Source organism: Lissotriton vulgaris, chromosome 3_1 (assembly GCF_964263255.1).
Source record: "Lissotriton vulgaris chromosome 3_1, aLisVul1.2, whole genome shotgun sequence".
NCBI classification, from domain to species: Eukaryota; Metazoa; Chordata; class Amphibia; order Caudata; family Salamandridae; genus Lissotriton; species Lissotriton vulgaris.
Window position 1 is genome coordinate 857,969,450 of NC_141689.1, and position 19,297 is coordinate 857,988,746.

Here is a 19,297-nt window from a genome sequence, read left to right on the forward strand (position 1 = left end):
TGTGCCGACAGGTCCGAGGACTTCGAGGTGACCAAAGCAATACGCACTTTCGGTTTCGATTTAGTCACCAGTGCTTTTGGTTGCGTCGATACCGTAGCTTTCGATTTCGCCGTTTGCGGCTCCTTAGACATGTCCGAAGCAGAGCCCGAAGGCGGGGCCGTAGAACTCCTAGGAAGATCTTGGGTAAGGCCTGGTGGCGATCCCTCGACCTGAGCCTTATGAAGCGCTTCAGCCCCAGTGTCAGTTTGTGGGCCGAGCTCCTCGCCTAAGCTATCTTCCATGGCCCCAAAGGCCCCATCGTCGTCTCCTACCTCGTTGACGATTTCCTCCGCCTCGAGCATCTCAACATCAGCGTCGTAGTTGGAGTCGACCTCCGACACGGGATTCGACAGGCTCTCTCGAACCTCCCGGTCTGCTCCTTCATCATCCCCGGCATCGAAGATGTCCACCGGCTCCGGTGCAGTCTGCTGGGCTTCCTTGCACGCAGTGAGTCGATGCAGAAGAGTCTTCTTGGATCGAAAGCAGGAACAAGCCATGCAGCTGGCTTCATCATGATCCGGCGACAGACACTTGTTGCACACTGGGTGGACATCGATGTGGGGATATTTGGAGCTGCACACGGGACATCTCTTGAACGGGCTTCGTTCCATGATGGGTCGTAGATAATGCCTCTGGTGTCGACCGGGCCTTCAGCGTCGAAAAGCACGCGGCTCTCCTGGATATCCGGCTCGGGAACTGAGCTGGAACAGAACCGGACACCAAACGCAAGACTATACCGACGAAAAAACTAAAGAAACTTTTATATCGATTTCGACTTGAGTGAACCAATATGCATCCGAACCCAATGGTGGAAAAAAAACTCGGAGGATGGAGTCAATGCCCATGCGCACTGTAGTCCAGGGGAGGAGCCACCTATCTCATGATACTTCGAAGACTCTTCCAGGACAACAATGTGCAATCATCCGGACCCAACACTAGGCGGCGATCTATGCACAGATATGAATTCAGCAGCCCACATGCCTTGAACATGATGTTTTGAGTAGAAGCATCAAGTGGGTTTATATCATTGTTTCTGCAGTAAATGACGAAACGTTTCCACTTAGCTGCATAACATGCCCTGGTAGTGCGTTTTGCCTCCTTGATAATGTTCATACAGTCTGGAGGCAAGTTTAGGCATCTAAACTCTAGGATTTCAGGAGCCAGATCGCCAGGTTCAGCTGCTGAGGATCTGGATGTTGGATTTCTCCATGGCTCAGAGTTAAAAGATTGGGTGTGAGTCTTAGTCTTTGATGAGGCACCACCGACAGTTTTAGGAATGTTGTGTACCATGGTTGCCTCGCCCATGTGGGAGCAACTAGGATTAGAGTCAGTGAATGTTGGCGTAGTTTGCGTGTCACTAGCGGTATCAATGGGGCTGGGGAAAAGCGTACACAAATTTGCCTGACCAGTTCATCCATATCGCATTGCCTTGCGACTGGATGTGGGAACCTGGCGGCAAAGTACTGGCATTTTGCGTTTGCTTGTGGCAAAATGATCTATCTCCGGGTGTCCCCACTTCCGGAAGAATGGTTGGAGCACTTTGGGGTGAATCTCCCATTCGTGCATTTGTTGACTGTGCCTGCTGAGCAGGTCGGCTACTTGATTGTCCTTGCCTGGGAGGTACTCTGCCATAAGAAACATGTTCCTTTGAACGGCCCAATTCCATATTGCTTGAGCTAGCGACAGCTGTGGAGAGTGTGCTCCTCCCTGTTTTTGAATGGAATACATAGCAGTCATGTTGTCCGTCCGGATCAACGCGGTTTTGTTGCATAAGTGTGTCTTGAATGCTTTTAGGTCTAGAAAGATAGCCATCAGCTCTAGAAGGTGGATGTGCATCTTCTTCTGTTGTACAGTCCAGAGTCCCTGTACTGTGTAGTGTAGGACATGGGCTCCCCATCCTAGTAGGGATGCGTCCGCAGTTAACACTATTTGTGGGACAGGCTCTTGGAACAGTCGTCCTTTGCAAAGGTTTTGTGGATTCCACCAATGCAGAGAGTTGTATGCCAGACTAGTCACCAACACTAGGTCCTGTAATTGCCCTGGAGCCTGGTTGCACTGCCTTGTTAGGCACTCTGGGAGCGGACGCATGTGTAGTCTGGCATGAGGGACTATGAATATGAATGAGGCCATAATTCCCATCAGTTGCATAAACACTTGAGCTGGTACTGAGTGTTGGGGCCTGCATTTTTGGATCAATGATAGCATGCCGTTGAACCGTGCTGCGTTGGGATATGCTTTTGCTACCAGTGTATCTATAGTTGCTCCCTGGTATTGTTGTACATGGGAGGGTTGCAGATGTGATTTTGGGTAGATTAGCGAGAAGCCTAAACTGTGCAGGAGATGGATGGTTTTTGACATGTGGTTGGCGCACTGCTGGGCCGATGGCGCGTGTATTAGCCAATCTTCCAGATATGGGGGCACATGGATGTGTTGCCTCCTGAGATGTGCCGCCACTGTAGCTAGACATTTGGTGAAGACGCATGGAGCTGTTGTGACACCAAAAGGTAGTACTTTGAACTGGTAGTGCTGTCCTTGTATGGTGAATCTGAGATACTTTCTGTGAGCAGGGTGTATCGATATATGAAAGTACGCGTCTGAGGTCCAGAGTTGCTAGGAAGTCTCCCTTGCGAAGCAATGGTAAGACTTGCTGGAGAGTGAGAATATGAAAATGCTCCGACAAAATGTACAGGTTGAGGGGCCGGAGGTCCAATATTGGTCTGAGACCCGTCCTTCTTTGGAATTAGGAAGTATAGGGAGTATACTCCTGTTCACTGATGTTGTAGAGGGACTGGTTCTATGGCCCCCTATTGCAGCATACTGATTACCTCTTGCTGCAGTAGTGTTAAATGTTCCTGTGACAGTGGACGGTGCACGGGTGGCATGTTGGGTGGGGTTGAGGTGAGTTCTAGGCAATAGCCATGTTGGATAATTTGCCTGACCCACTTGTCTGTTGTGATATTCAACCAGATTGGAAGAAATTGTTGTGGTCTTCCCCCGACCAGTGTTATATGGTCGGGGTAGTGCCAAGAAGTCACTGTTTGGTGTTAGTGGAGGATATATTTGCATTTCCTCCACGACCCCTTCCTTTGGTGTTATTGCCTCTGTATCCACCCCTGTTAGTGTTTTTGCTGTAAGTGGATTGCGTGTTACTTTTGTACCTGGAGGATTGCTGTGATATATTACTTCTTGCTCCTACTCTATAATTGGAGCGACAAAAGGAGCCCTGGTGTTGTTGGGACTGGAGAGCTCCCATGGACTTTGCCGTTTCCGCATCCTTTTTCATTTTGTCCAGAATCGAGTCAACAGCTGGACCAAATAAAAAGTCTGGGTTGATGGGCTGATTAAGAATCGTGGATTGGACTTCATTCTTAAAGCCTGATATGCGGAGCCATGCGTGTCGCCTTAGCAGCACGCTTGTATTGATAGAGCTGGCCGCTGTATCGGCCGCGTCTAGGGCACATTTAATTGAGGCATTGGTGAGGAGCTTCCCCTCCTGTATAAGTTCATTTGCCTGCTGTTTGTAAGGATCAGGTAAATGCTGGAGAATTTCTTCTAAGCTGTCGTAGTGTGCCCTGTGATATCTGTCCAGCAAGGCCTGTGTATTGGCAATTCTCCATGAGTTTGCTGCTTGAGCAGCTACTCTTTTGCCTGATGCCTCAAAAATCTTTGACTCTTTGTCCGGAGGAGCAGCCTCTCCGGTCGTTGGGAATTAGCCCGTTTACATGCGTTTGATACCACTAGGGAGTCTAGGGTAGCTGACCCATGATGTATGTAGGATCTATAGGTGCAGCCCTATATATTTTTTCAATTCTAGGGTTTATGACCCGTGCCCCAGCAGAGTCCTTAAAAATGTCATGTGCGTGTTTTAAGACGCCCTTCAACATGGGAGTGTTTTTACATGTCTCTCAGATGTTGTAAGTGTATCAAAGAGAAAGTCTTCAATAGCATCAGAATGCATATCTACATTATGGTAGGTAGCTGCTCTATCAAGTAAAGAATTAAAGGCCACAGTATCTTCTGTGGGTAATGGCTTAGTTGGGTAAAGTGCAGAGTCCCTTCATTGTCTGGTTCTCCTCCTGCACCCCATGGCTGTAGGTTGGGGTCTCCAGTTGGGTTTTGTGGATAACCAAACACCACATCTGCATCCTGATCTTCATCTGGGTTGTAGGCAGGTGAAGTTGGGGCATATGGGGTTGTAGGCATTGCTGGATTGATAGGTTCAAACAGTATTGGAGAGGTAGCACAGTCTCTTCTTTTTAAGTGGTATTCTAGGAAAGTCTTCTATTGGCAAAGGCCTTTTCTTTTTTGTATAAACAGTCACTTTACCAGTTACTGGGTTAATATACAGTTTTGACTGGTCTTCTGTGGTGGGGTCTGGGTAAATAAGCTAGTCCTCCACAGTTTTTGGCCTTGTTGGAGCAGCCTTTGGTTTGCTGGTCTTCGGGTCGATATGTTTTGGGGTTTCGACAGTCTTGTGGTTGGAGTGGTTTTGGATGTTTGTCGACAGGTTGTTGGTTGAATGTCCTTGGCTGGCTTCACCACCTTTTTCGGACCGAGCGGTTTGGTCGGCTCGACAGTGTCCTTAGGTGTTTTAGGTCTTTGAGGTTTTGGCTCAGTGCCCTTTTTCGGTTATAGGAGCTTCGGCTCGACCGCTTTATCCTGTTCCAACCTAGGTTTCACTTTCGGTTAGACGTTAGTTTTGGGCGTAGGCCTTTTACTTGCGTCGACTGCCTTTGTCGATATTTGATGCTACCTTGCTCGATTCGACGGGTTTCGTTTTTGGGGTCGATTCAATGCGCTTTTGCGTCGAATCGACGTTTTTCGGCCGCGATGTTGACTGGACGGCTTTAGTTTTCGATGTCGACTCGACGGTCTTTGGCTTTGAAGGCTTGAAAGCGCTCAGGCATCACCTGACTCTGGCCTGCCAGCGCAGACGGTGGATCCACCGGAGTCGATGGCCTTTCAGGTACTGGTACCTCTTCTTCCAAGCTTGCTCCAAAGATGAAGGATTTGGCGCTGGTGAAGCCACAGGAGAAGATACTCTCACCTGGGAAGGAGATACATAGGCCTGTCGATGTGCTTTGGAAGCAGACGACTGCCTCCTCTTTATCCGAATGGCGTTGAGCCATGCCTCATGACCAGACCTAGACTTAAGAGCCCGATCTCAACCTGGTCTTCCATCTCCTCCAACCTCTTTTCTTTACGCATCTTTGCCATAAACCGCTTGGCTTTCCTATTTTTAAAGCCTTCGGGTTCATTTTCCTGCAGGAAGGACATACACAATCGTCGTGAGGGTCTGTTATGGACATGTGTCCACCGCACTCCCTGCATGGCTTGAATTCTGATTCGACGACATCCTTGAAGAGTAAAAGAGAGAACCGGATACAAACTGGAACACACAAAGTAGCAAGCTACAGATAGTCCCAAAATCCGTTGGCGCGGTAAAAAGGGAAGGGACGTCATCACGCAGACTAGGCTCTATTATGGATCCAGTGAAGTCAGCGAGGTCGCGAGTGGAGTCGTGCCTCTATGACGTAGTCTACATCCTAGTCGGCGTGAAGAGCTACAAAAGTTTCCGAATGTTGCTGGCGCAGGGGATATTCATAAGGTGAGGAATCCACTGGCAGATTTATCCATCAGAAACTGCATGTAATATGTGTAAGTCACTGCTACAGCAGGACTTACAGCCCTAAAGGATGTTGCATTATATAACTTCTGGGAACATCTGCACGAGCAGCTATGCCCCTGTGCTGGACAGTTCAAACACTGACAGTACAAGTGAAGAGGTAAGCCATCTCAAGGAATGTAATGGCTACTGGTCAAAACTAGTTTCCCAGCTACATAATGGCTTCACTGAAACCTATTGTATTTGGTTATAAACACATTGATTCCAGTGATGGATTTTCTTTAGTACAAGCATCCAGAGGGTACCTTAGAGGTACCCCCTAAACCCTACTAGTCTTCTAGAGGCCCTAGATTTAAAATTGGAGTAAACCCCTTTCCCCTGATGTTTTCGGGGAACTGGACCTATAGCTCTGTTGAGTAAGCTTGCACTTCCTGTTTGAGCAGTAGTTTATGTTCCCGAGAGCGCGTGTGGGTGCAAGGTGGAATATTGGCAGGAATGCCAATCAGCTCTTGGCAATACAAATGTTGGATAACGCCTAACACCCACTGATCTGATGTTGTGGCCTGCCCGGTGGAGAGAAACTGCTGCAATCAACCCCTGGCAAGTATAGAATGACAGGGCCCTCTGAAATAACCTCTAGATCAGTAATACTTATACGGCTCAGGGGCTGCTCGCAGTGCTGTCTGAACACCTGCACTACATTACCTTTGAAAGAGGGAAGGAATGCCTTCAGTGCCAGTCGGATCGCCTGGCGCTACAGCAGGTTGATATGGAGCCCAGACTCCACTGGAGATCAGACTCCTGATCTCCCAGATGGCTGCCCCATCCCAGGAGTGGCTCATCCGTCACCACTGTTGGATCTGGTTGGGGAACGGAGAGGCATCTGCTTCTGACCGAAGCTTTGTTCGTTAGCCACCACTGCAGTTGTACAGTTCCCTCAGATCTGAACGTGGTCTCAAAGATTACCCCATGCTGCACCTACTGGAACTTCAATGCCTGCATACGCCATCTTGTGAGAGCCACCAGAAAGCTGCAGGAGGCCATGAGACCCAGCAACCCCAGTCACTCAGCAAATTCTGGGATAGAGGCTGAAACATGAGTATCATAGCCCAGATGTCCCGGACTCGCTGCAACTGTACTGGGTCCAGAACAGCTCAGATGAAAGGGAAGAGTCTGAGGGAGGGAGGTGTGACTTTGGCACGTTGTTAGTGAACCCCCAGCGAGTGCAAGAGGTCCACCGTAGTCTGGAGGTGGGAGACAGCCTGGGGCGAAATTTCCTTCAGTCAGTAGTCGAGATGGGGGGGGAGGGGGCAGGGGGGGGGGGGGGGGGCAGAATGGAACCCCGGATGTGTGCAGATAAGCTGCGACCACGGCCATCATTTTCGTGAACACCCGAGGTGCACTAGTAAGGCCAAAGGGGAGCACAGTGAACTTGAAGTGCTTGTGGCCCACCATGAACCGTAGATAGCGTCTGCGGGCCGGCAAAACTGGAATATGGAACTGGGAGACCTAAAAGTCTAACGTCGCTATCCAGTCTCTGAGATAGAGAGGGCAGACACGACCCAAGCCAACATGAGCATCTTGAACTTCTTCCGGCAGAAGCTACCTGGATTGCCATTGGAGGAGGTGATGGCAAATCCCGCCTCTCAAGTCCATAATCGACAAGAATCCAGCCCCTTTATCCTGAATCATATTTTAGTCGAATTCAAGCCATAGAATTGACATTGCCCATAATTTGCAATACAAGAAATTTGGAAGATTGACATTGAGCAAAAGGAAAGTCTTACATATGTTCCCAAGCCTAGTCCGGTTCCTTATCTGGAGCCAACTAGTGAAGTCCAGTCTGTTTCGATCCATTGCGGCACAAGGGGCTGGTTGGTAAGCATTCACAAGCACTTGAAGGTTGTGACAGAGGAAGCAAGTACGGACTGACAGGTGTTCTCCTCCATAACAAACTGGCAGTATTACATTCACTGCTTAACAATCTGGTCTGGGAATTTGGGAGGGCTCCCCAGACGGTAGCCATGCCAGGAGGAACTAAAATTCTAAAGCTGCTATACTTACTCAAGAGACATTGGCTCTTGGCATATTCATCTCAGATTATATATTTTAGCCCCACAACAGCTTCCACAAAAGCACAGGCAAGCAGAAGGCGGCCCATTCTTATCTCTAGATTACACATGGATCTAGGACGTGTTGTACCTTCCTACCAATTAAGTTTAAGGTTTGATCCATACATTGAATAATGGACAAGTGCATTTTATTTACACTTCTCCTGTACTGCACAATAATCCAAAACTCCTGTCCTCTTCTGAAGCAGGTCCCTTATCGTTGAGGATCTTAATTGGAGATTTTGGCTTTAACATCTACCAACATTTAGTTACTACGCATAGAGATGCCATCAGAGGATGTATGGTCTATTCCAACCTCAAATCCTTACAGGTCACCGTTTAGTGGACATAAACTGGATAGGACCGTCCCCCTACATGCACCCCTGCCTAAGTGCCCCAGCTGCAACAAGATTTGGCTCCTCTATGCAGAATTTAGATCAAAGGGAAACACGGATCATGCTGTGTGCCATGACCTATGCCGGTTTCACAGATTGAGGTCTTGTTAGACCATGAGGGGTGCACAAGCCTGAAACTTTTAGGGGTAAAGGGATACTACATTTACAAAGAGTTAAGCAAAACAAGCACGTATTGAAAGCTTATCCATTTTTTGTAATCATAATCTGTAGCGTGAACAGACTTACCCGAGCCACTGGAGGAAGGCCTACTGGCTCATTAATGTAAAGTTCAGCTGCTGTGTGCCAAACTCCGCCTTGGCCTAAATCATGTTAGTATATCGCACTGCTCAGCAAGAATGTGTGGTAAAGTACACATAGGATGGTGGGCTTCAAGTTTAAAACCCAGGGACTTTGGAACACCGAGCCACAAATCTGTCTTTGGCATCACCTCCCCTGGTCTTTCGGAGAGCTTAGTAGGATACAATGTAGAAAAGGAGAACCATGCTCTTTTGTGCACTTAAAAGTTTGATTACCAAAAGGTTATTGGGGCCTGAGCATTTTGTAGGAGACTATGGGACTGATGAGGAAAACCCTGCAGAGACCGGGAATCAAAGAGCAGTTCTATAACGTTTTGGTAGGAGTATATTAGAAGTGAGGCTTGACATCCAGGTGTGAACCCTAGTCCCCGCCATGGCTTGTGTGGTGGTGGAGGCAAGTTTGAGTTACTCCTGCTTTGACAGACCGCTTCCTGGACAAAGGACAGGACAGAGGAATGAGCACTTTGATGTTTGTGCTAATGGTGTTGCCCACTTTAAAGACTGAGACACTATCATAAGTGTCAGGAAATTGATTATAAAAAGGGGAGGTCAAGCCTTCCAAAATGTATGTAACCTGTGGAACGTTTGACAATGTGTAGCAGATCAGTGTGAGTTCTGCAGGTTATAACCAGGTCTGGGACCAAGGTCGGTTAGTCTCCCTGCTGGGTAATGGGACATCACCCAGGAGAATGTAGACCACTTGTCCAGAAGCCTGGAACACCAGAGTGCCTGCCGCAGAGACCAAAGGACACTGTAAGGAGGGGAGTGCCGGGAGAGACAGAGGTCCAGCAAGGATCCAGTTGAGTGAATCCCTGAAGTGAAGTGTGAGATTTGCTTTGATCCAGTCATGACAGCCTCACCGATTGGGCCATCAGCTACTTTTCACCATCTCCTAAGTGGGGGGTGCAGTGAAGCTAAGGGAATTTGCCCTGGTGCATAACCGCAACCAAAGAGGGCCATCACTCTATGCAGTGCGGTGACCTGCAGGGCGTCACATGTTCATGCCCCCACTCCCCCTACTCTCCTAGCAGATTACCAGGTAGGGATTGCAGTAGAGAGAAGGCAGTCACCCTTAAGCAGTTTCAAAAGTGAAGCCTAGTGGTGTGCAACCAGTGTAAGTAGAGCATTACAGGACTACCAGAACTAGGAAGCCACCCAAGACATGCCGCTGGAATCGGAAGACTTACTGGAGAAATTTCATGGTTGCATGCCACCTTGACTGCCACATCCAACCATTCACCACTGAACCGCTAACATGTACACTGGCTTTTCATATTGCATCATTGAGTTGGTAAGACTGATCAGCAGACCGCAGAGCCTCTGTGGGCACTTGCTCCAAGGAAATGGTTTTGCTTAATAGCCATTGTGGAACTTCTAAGACTCGTACTAACTAGCGGGCCTAGCTTGACTGCTGCTTCACAAACAAGGAATAACCAATCAGTAGGGAAGTGAGACTTCGATCATACTCAGACAAGGCGAGAGTGCCAGGCTCACAAAGACTGTATACATGTCTAGTGTGAAGTATTTCACTTTGTATACAAATATTACTTTTCATTAAAGCAAATATCTGGGTAGGCACTTATTGGGGTTGCTAAGCATACTTACCGTCTAGTCCCAGAGTAAACCTTGAAGTGCACATACTTCCTTGTAAGAAGCCTCTGAGAGCGTAAACCCCTGCTAACACAGGAAGTCAAATACTAAAGGGGTAGTACTTGGCCTAGGTACTGAGCCCACAGTAATTCAGGCCCGGAGACATTAGGAGTAAAAGGCATCTAACACCCAAATCCCCCACCCCCCTCAAAGGGTCTGACAGAATTATTTTACTTCAAAAAGTGATGTTCTGGCTAAATCAACAAAAGGGATTCCTCTAGCTCCTCTGAAGATTACAACGTACCAAGTTCTGCATGCTGTCTGAGGGGCAGGTAATTAACGCCAGCCGCGGCACTTCCGCAAAACGGGCGGGCCGGATCGGCCATTGGCTGCACTGGGGAGGTAGTGCTGCAGTCGGCAGCACGGAACGGGTTAATACATTAGCGAACTCCCAATTTTCGCACAACAATATAGGTTTCTGAACCCTCCATTTAGGAAATGGCAAGTATAATTGCCAAGTAATGACTCATGATGTCCCCTCCGAATGAACATGTTTTTTGCCTTTTCAAATGGTAGATTAACGTAGGACAACTATATTTTAATATTTTAATTCTTACATCCTTAATTTTTGTATTCTGATGTTAATCAATAAAGTCACTGGACTACTAATGTTAAGGCAAATATCAATACCAAGGTGTGGCTCACTGGTTAGAGGCAGCAGACCTGTAAGCAGAGAACAGCCCGGGACCAGGGTTCAATTCCCGACGCGGCAGGGTCGTGGACCAGGGGTCAACGGACTCTATAATTCTCGCCTCAGTGCCTACTCTAACCAGGGAACACTCGGTAACTCTGGGCATTAAGCTTGCCTCATCTCTACAACGGCCCCCCACAGACGCCGGGGATGCCTGGTTTCACCCTGGAGATACCCAGAAAGGGACCATCTCACAGGGGAAACCAGGACGGGTTCCCCAGCGGTCTACAGCGCCAGGACACTCTGGTAGAGTAACAGTGCGCTTTACAAGAAGCGCACATTTATATATGTGCCCTGCCCTTAAAAAAAAAAAAAAAAGGCACTGTTCGGGTCTGCTTTTTATTACCTATAATGAATTTGCTACTTTGGCAAAATGAAATCAAGCTCTATTAAATACTTTCAAGGTTTCGCCTACCAGACATCACAAGCGGTCTTGGCTACAAAAACTATTGTGGGCTTCCAAGAACTTAGCAAGCTTAGAACCTGCCCACAACTTACCATTAGTTGCCTTGGTCACTCATTTGATTCCTTTTTATACGTGGCTTGTCCTTTTTTGTGCTTGTCCCTCCTCAGAGCCATACCTTTTGATTTCCCAACTTGTATCCTTCCGTAGTTCACGTGGGTGGGGGGGTGGGTGGGGCGGGGGGGGGGGGGGGGGATGGGCGGGGGGGGGGGGGGGGGGGAGGGTGAATATTGGGGGAAGACTACTTTCTGCTTAGTTAAGTATTCCAGAAGACTGCATGTGTTTCCAGCTCTGTGCACTTCTCTACCTCCTACACTACTGCTCTTTTCAGTGTGCTGCTTAATTTCATGCTTAACACCCACACTGTTTCTCAATCATGCATTTATCCACATGCCCCTGTGTTGCTAGTGTGCCACATTTTTCCCCTTCTACTACCCCCACCACCCAACTCAGCTTAACTTTTCTCCATCTGCTCCCTCAGCCCTACAGTCATTTCAACCTACTTGAATTTTTTATTCAGCAATACAACACAGAGCGTTAAAAATAAAAAGGCACTCACCATGACATGTCCACGCATTGGTTATCAATTATGGTGCACCTACAGAATGACAGCTGTAATTTCACCCTCTTTTGCCCATGCTGTACATCATCTCCAAAAAGCAATGGCGGAGCCAAAAGACTCTAAAGCAAAACCTATTGGCTTTACTGAAACTATTTAAAACATCTATTTTACATGCATGCCTGGACATTCCCAAAGGAATAAAAATCATGACATTTGTGAGAATCATGAAACTGCGCGCAGAATCTTCTCAAAGTGCCACTCTAAACGTAAGCAATCCAATAACTCCAACTCAAAAAACAGGGATCCATACAAGTTACAATAATATTTGGTGATATCCACATCCGTCAAGCTTGTTCAATGATCTTATACAAAAGCGAAAATAGGGTTGTGTACAATATACATCTTCAAAAGGCTAATAAGGGACTGGGCCCTACAGAGTCCATGTATTTCACACATTACGCCACACTTTACATTCCCAAGTCTGAAATCGCTCATTTATCAGCATTGGAATAGGCAAATATGGTTCCAATGTGCCACAATTATGTGAGTCTTTCATACGGAGTTCCTTCCGCCAATTCTAGAATGACTGTATCCCACTTTTTACCAGTCACTGCTCTGTCCCATCCCTGTGATATGGGTCAGAACTGTTCTCCACCTCAGCCCATTTATAAATGTCACCAAGCCAAAGTCTCAGCCCACATCTGACAAAGGATGGCTAACCACAGACCATTTAAAATCAGTAATCAATAACTATAAATACATGTATGGCATTGAAAAACAAATTAAAGTCTTACTTACATCATCTTTGTATTTTGACTTATGAATTACCACAGCTTTGGAAGGAACAGAGGAATCTGGCTTTCGGATGTTGAATTCTGGTTTTGGTCGAACCTGCTCCTGGAGAGATTTCCACTCATCCAAGGTCATTTCAGGAACAGAAGCTTCTACAGTTCCTTCAATTACCCTATAGGTATACAAACACACAATTTACTAACATACATTTTACACTAATCCAATTAAAATGTACACATGAGGACATTACCTGGCCTCTGTATCTCCTTCAACTCCTTCTTGACGCTCTTCAGTCTCTGGAGTTTCTTCCATTGGTGTAGACTGTTCCATGTCACTACATAAAGAAAAGGAATACTAAGTAATAAATAGGTTTGATGGAGGGGGTCATAGAACATTAGTTAAAAAAATAAGTTAAAAAAACCTCTTATAATCCATGTATTACTACTGCCAGCAGCTCAAAGTCATAATAGCACTAGACACTGGTAGGTAAAGAGCTGTCCTTCAGCTACCATACCCACTGGAGTGGCAAAGTAACCTAAACATAGGGGTTAGGAGAGGACTGACGCATTATCATAAGGCATGCCAGTAACTACAAGCCATCTTCACAACAGATTTTTCATTTGTAGATCCTGAACAGTCCTGCTGCTAGAGAACTTGCATTAGTAACAAAGTAAACTACACACAGGAGCTAGGCAATGACTACAGCATGAACACCACAAGGCATGCAGTAACCGATCATACCCTTCCTGCTCAAGTGACAATTGTAGGGAACTTGCTCTATGTAGTGTACCAAACCAGGTGCACTGTTTAGAGAGTTCAGGTATCAATTACTAGAGTGCAAGGGCTTGCTTTAACTATCCCAAGGTGCTCCATTTGTGGTACTGTGGTCGAGCAGCCTTACGCAGGTCAGAGGGGACTGTTCGGCATATATTGCTCGCAGTAAATTAATGAAACACTCCATAAGGAAAAAAGTCAACAATTTGGAAAAATAGCTATTTTTATATTAATTTAGACACCAAGATCTACAAGATTAGGCAAGTAATTGGAGTTAGTGATTTTAAGAAACACCAAATACAACCGCCAGATTTGAAGCATGAGGCTCGAACACTTATCCTATAGGAGAAATAGTCACTGCATATGGGTACTTGCAATCGAGTTACAGGGTTGCTGTACTGGACTTAAGGTAAGTAGGGGCCATGGTCCTTCGAACCACCAGCAGTTTTGGATTACCTGCCCGGGTGAGTCATGGCACAGAGGCGCTGGTTGCAAGGGTAGCCGTGAACACAACTACTGTAGTCTATGGAGAAAACCGGATACAGAAAAATGCTGCATGTGGAGACCAGTCCATTGGAGCATGGAGGCGGGTGGTGGGGATAGGAAATCGGTTCAGAGGGTCTCTGGGGCAAGGGTGCAGTCAGTAGGCACGGGCTCTGGCTGAGGAGTTGAGGTGCAGAGATCTTGTCTGGTGGGCTGCCTGTGCTGGAGGCTCTCACTTTTGGGGTTGACCTGGAGATGGGGGACAAAACAAGACAGCAGGGCCACTCTCAATGACCTTTCTGGTGCTTACATCCAACGTAGGTGGGTAAGTCGTGGTGGTGATGACCAGGCCAGACACTAAACAAGCCTTGGTTGCTGCAAGGGGTCCAGTACCCCGGGTATTGGTGCAGGGTGGATCCTGGCATCTCCAAACGTGGTGTGGGAGACTGACCTGACATCCTGGAGCACAGTGACCGCCTCCTGAGCAGCTGCAGCATCAGGGCATCTGATGCTCAGCAGATCAGTGAACCGGGTGTTGCGGTCGGTGACTGCAGGGAAGTGGCTCCTCAACAAAGGCTGGACGGCAAAGTGATGGCACCCCTCCCAAGCTTTTGGAGGATGCACAGCTGTAGAAAGAGTCGGGTCTTTGCAACTGCCGAGACAGAAGCATGCAGGAATTAGCGAGAGGTCCTGAGCTAGTCCACAGTTCTTGCGTTGTTCGGCTCCTTTGGCCTTCAATCAGGTGAACCAGAGTTCCTGGTGTCAAGGGGCCACCTAAATACTGAATAGAGGAGAGTTTATGAAAGTCAAAGGTAGTAGCGAATTGGCTACTTACCCTTATGGTCACTACTACCCCCCCCCCCCCAACCATATGACCACTTCCTGTGGCCGAGTGGGCATAACCCAGTCCCAGGGCTCCTAATTCCACCAAAAGCAAGCATTTTCAATGTAATAGGCATCGCTTTTGCAAGTGATTGGCATTGTAAAATGACAATGCCTTTTATTTATGTGTTTTAAACCCTACAAATATATAAAAGGCATTGCTATTTTTAATGCCAATAACTCAAACGCTCGCAAATGCGAGAGCACTTCAATGTTGGCCGCGCCCCTCTTTAGACACAGCTTGCCACAGTCAGGTTACAGTGAGCAGTGTCTAACGAAAGGGGTACGGATGATATTAAAGTGAAAGTGCATATGGTGCGCTTTCACACAAAGCAAAAAGAATCATTTAGAAACGTTTTGCAGCACGGACGGTGAAGTGAGAGTGGCCCGCGCTATTAATAAAATAAGTGCAGCCACTTCCACATTAGCGTCTGCCTGTAAAATAAACTAAATAAGCGCAGTAGCTAAACTGAAAGCTGAGCTCACCTTAAATGAAAGAATTGAATAAGAAGGCCGCTAAAGGTAAAGCAGACCGCATAGTAATTTAAATACAGTAGTCAAGGAGTGCGGTGTGCTGCAATGTCAAGGGTGGAATAGGATAAGAATTAAAGAAAATTGTGCTTACCAACTTATATAGCAGACCATGTAACGCCAGTAAAAGGTCCAGTAGTAATGGGAGGTAGCAGTTGCAGACAAGGCGGTACCAAGGAGGACTAACAAGCCTACTAACAACTCTGAGCCAGTGTTTACAAAGGAAAACAAGCCAATTAAAAATTTGGGTGGAGCTTCAAAGCAATACTTCTACTGCATGCCTCACAGCAGCGCATTTGCTGCCATGCTCTACCTAACAAACAGTGGAACCATTCTTTCATGGAGCACATCAGGTAGCCCACCTTAGGAGTGAGACTAGCCTGGTGGCACAACACGCCTACTAGCATGGCTAATTGCTCACCCGTCCTGGTGCCAAATGGGCCTCAGGGTAGAGGTGGCAGCTCCCAAGTATGGAGGAAGAACATAAGGTACTTACCTGTAAACTGTGGTTCTCCAGTATTGGTGTCTTTCATAGATTCACATGCTTGAATATTCACCCTCGTCGAAGTGGGAGTCCCACGGTACATAAAATAGCAGTAATAAATGCATATATAAATAAAATTATAATTATAATATATAGATATATAATACAATAAAATATGCAGAAAACTCAAAAGTACTATAGAACAGAATAGGCCCATAGAAAGCCTAAGGGAGAAACTCAACTTGGCAACATATCAGTGTCATTAGGTTTTTGGTCCAAATTCCAGCCAATCAGGTTGTAGCTCCCTCTAGAACCTTCTCCTCTGAAGCAGAAGACCTCAGATTTTCGTAGCACAGAGTAACCAAAAGTGCCTGAGGAGAAGAGCGCCTCTGAGGGGAGGACGGGAGGGTCGCATGTGAATCTATGAAAGACACCAATACTGGAGAACCACAGTTTACAGGTAACGAATAGTTTACCTGTCGGTGTCGTTTTGCAGCTTGAAGATCTTTCTTGATTCACTATGCTGTGCATATTCCGCGGTCTTGTGGTTGGGTCCGGATTCGTAGTCTTTTCTTTGTTTTTTTTTTGTAGCCCTTGTGGGCGTCGGCGTCACTCCTCCTCGGGTGCATTTCCGGTGACGTCGGCATGCTTCCTGCGGAAGCTCCCACTCTTGGGCGCCATCTTCGGATTCTTTTTTCCGTATTTCTTTCTTTCCCGAAGCAATGGCAATGTTTTAATCAGGTGATAATTTCTTTACCACTTGTCCTTATATTCTCTTTTTTTTTGACCACCTCTTCTCCCTCCAGTCTCATCTTTCTGGCGGAGGTGGGTGGGTTCGCTAGTGAATCCAGAAAGATCTTCAAGCTGCAAAACTATCCCGACAGGTAAGAAACTATTCGTTTTGCAGCGTGAATCTTTCTGGATTCACTATGCTGTGCATAGATTTCGTAGCGGTTTCTCATTTCCGTGGCGGCTGGGTGGAAGATGAGCTCTGGTTTCTGAATATATGCTGGAGCACCCTTTGTCCGACTTGTGCTTCTTTGTTCATCTGAACATCCACGCAATAGTGCTTCGTGAATGTGTGCACCGAAGCCCATGTTGCTGCCAGGCATATGTCTTGTATGGGTGTATTGGCCAGGAAGGCTATTGTAGCCCCCTTTTTACTAGTGGAGTGGGCGCGTGCCCCCTCTGCCAGTTCTTCTCCTGCCCTTTTGTGGCAGAGTTGGATTGTTTGCGCGATCCATCGTGCAATAGTGGTCTTAGTCACTGCCTTGCCCATGTAACTGTTGGCAAACACAAAGAACGGTTTCGTTTTCCTGTGTCCTTTTGTCCTTTCAATGTAATGCATGACCGCCCTTCTGGCGTCAAGGGTGTGCAGAGCTCGCTCTGCGCTAGTGGTTGGTTTTTGGAAAAAACTTGGAATCTGTATGGACTGGTTTATGTGGAATTTGGACACCACCTTCGGCATGAAGTGTTGGTCGGTCCTCATCACCACCCTGTCATTGTGTATTTGTAAGTAGGGCTCCTGTAGTGTTAGCGCTTGCAGCTCGCTCACTCTGCGTAAGGACGTAATAGCAACCAGGAAAGCAGTTTTCATAGTTAGCATCTTCAAGGAGGCCTTGTGAAGCGGCTCGAAGGACTCCTTCATGAGTTCCGTCAGGACTACGTTTAGGTTCCATGCCGGGGGTGGCACCCGCTTGGGTGGTGCAATCCTTTTTGCTCCTTCCAGGAACCTCTTTACAACTTGTGATGTGAAGAAGCTTCTGCCCATCTCACCCCTTGTGTATGCCACTATAGCCGCCAGGTGAACTCTCAAGGAGGACGAGCTGAGGTTTTTCTCCAGCAAGTGTGTCAGGTACTTCAGTACCGTGGAGTCCTTCCTCATTTTATTGTAGAGTCTCTCCCTCCTGCACCACATCGTGAATCTCTTCCACTTGGCGACATAGCACTTCCTTGTGCTGGGCCTTCGTGCCTCCCGCAGGACCCTGAGGGTGCTCTCTGGCAGTCTCGAATGTGCAAACTCTATGTCCTCAGGAGCCATGCTACCAGGCTCATGCTCTCCGGTTCTGGGTGCAGCACCTCTCCGTTCTGCATGGAGAGCAGGTCTTTTCTTCTGCCGAACCTGTGGGGTGCACACTGCGCCATCTCCATGATCTGCGAGTACCATGTCTGCCTCGCCCATTGTGGCGCGACCAGTATCAGGGTCATGGTGCTCATTCTGCACTTGCTCAGTACTCTGTATCAGTGGTATCGGGGGGAAAAGCTATGCAAATTTCCCGGACCAATCTATCCATAGGGCATTCCCAAGGGACCCTTCTTTGTGTTGTCTGGATGCGAAGTTTCGGCATTCCGCATTCTGGCGTGTTGCAAACAGGTCCACTGATGGCGTTCCCCACCTGCTGAACAGCCTCCTCGTCTCCTGAGCATTGAGCTCCCACTCGCGGGATGCCGAGGTCTGTCTGCTCAGCCAGTCTGCCTGAATGTTCTCCTTCCCTGGTAGGTGTATGGCTAGCAGGTCTATCTGGAGAGGGATGGCCCACCTCCATATCTCCTGCACCAGCGTCGAGAGCGTTGTCGACTGTGTTCCGCCCTGTTTGTTTATGTAGAACATTGCCGTGGTGTTGTCTGTCTGTAGCAACACCCTTTGCCTGTACAGTCTTGTCTGGAAGGCTTTCAGTGCAAGGAAGATTGTCTTCAATTCGAGGTAATTGATGTGCTTTGTCGCATCTGCTGGCGTCCAAAGACCCCTCACTTTGAGATCCTCCATGTGAGCGCCCCATCCCTTCAGGGATGCGTCCGTGGTGATGGTCACTGTCGGAGTTGGGAGTGTTAGAGGCAGTCCCCTTGTTAAGTTCTCCAAGGTCCACCATGTCATCTCCTTCTGCACTGCGTGCGTCACCACCACAAGATCCTCCCAACTGCCAGAAGCCTGTGACCATTGTTCCTGGAGCCATTCTTGCATGGGTCTCATGTGTAGCCGCACATTCGGCACTAGGTGGATGCATGATGCCATCATCCCCATGATCTTGCTCGCAGTCCTCACTGTCCGAGCTTGTCCCTTACGGTAGAGGCGAGCTTCCTTGACCAGCGCCCTTGCTCTCTTCTCGCTGGGGAACACTTTGCCCTGTAAAGTGTTGATCTCTGCACCCAGGAAGATCTTCACTTGCTCCGGCTCCATTGATGATTTCTTCCAATGGACGGAGAACCCCAGGTTTATGAGCGTGCTCGTCACTATGTGCATGCTGCTTGCACCTCTGGTACGAGTTCGCTTTCACCAGCCAGTCGTCCAGGTAAGGGTATACGTGTATCCCTTGTCTTCGTAAGTGCACTGCGACTGCCGCGAGACTTCGTGAATACCCTCGGTGCTGATTTCAGTCCGAAGGCCAGCGTTGTGAACTGATAGTGGCCCCCTCCGATCGCAAACCTGAGCATATGCTTGTGCTTCTCGTTCATCGGTATGTGTAGGTAGGCGTCCTTGAGGTCTATCGTGACCATTA

The 19,297-nt window shown here is 47.8% G+C and overlaps 1 protein-coding gene across 4 annotated transcripts in view; it reads right to left on the reverse strand.

Annotated features, from left to right (window-relative positions):
- HABP4 (hyaluronan binding protein 4) overlaps positions 1-19,297 on the reverse strand; it is a 159,127-nt gene that overhangs the window by 52,509 nt on the left and 87,321 nt on the right. For all 4 annotated transcript variants that reach the window (XM_086961169.1, XM_086961170.1, XM_086961171.1 and 1 more), the window contains 2 exons: positions 12,897-12,980; positions 12,653-12,818 (listed from right to left, as the gene is read on the reverse strand). In XM_086961169.1, the coding sequence (XP_086817295.1) occupies positions 12,653-12,818; positions 12,897-12,980 (250 nt within the window). The remainder of the gene's footprint in view (positions 1-12,652; positions 12,819-12,896; positions 12,981-19,297) is intronic.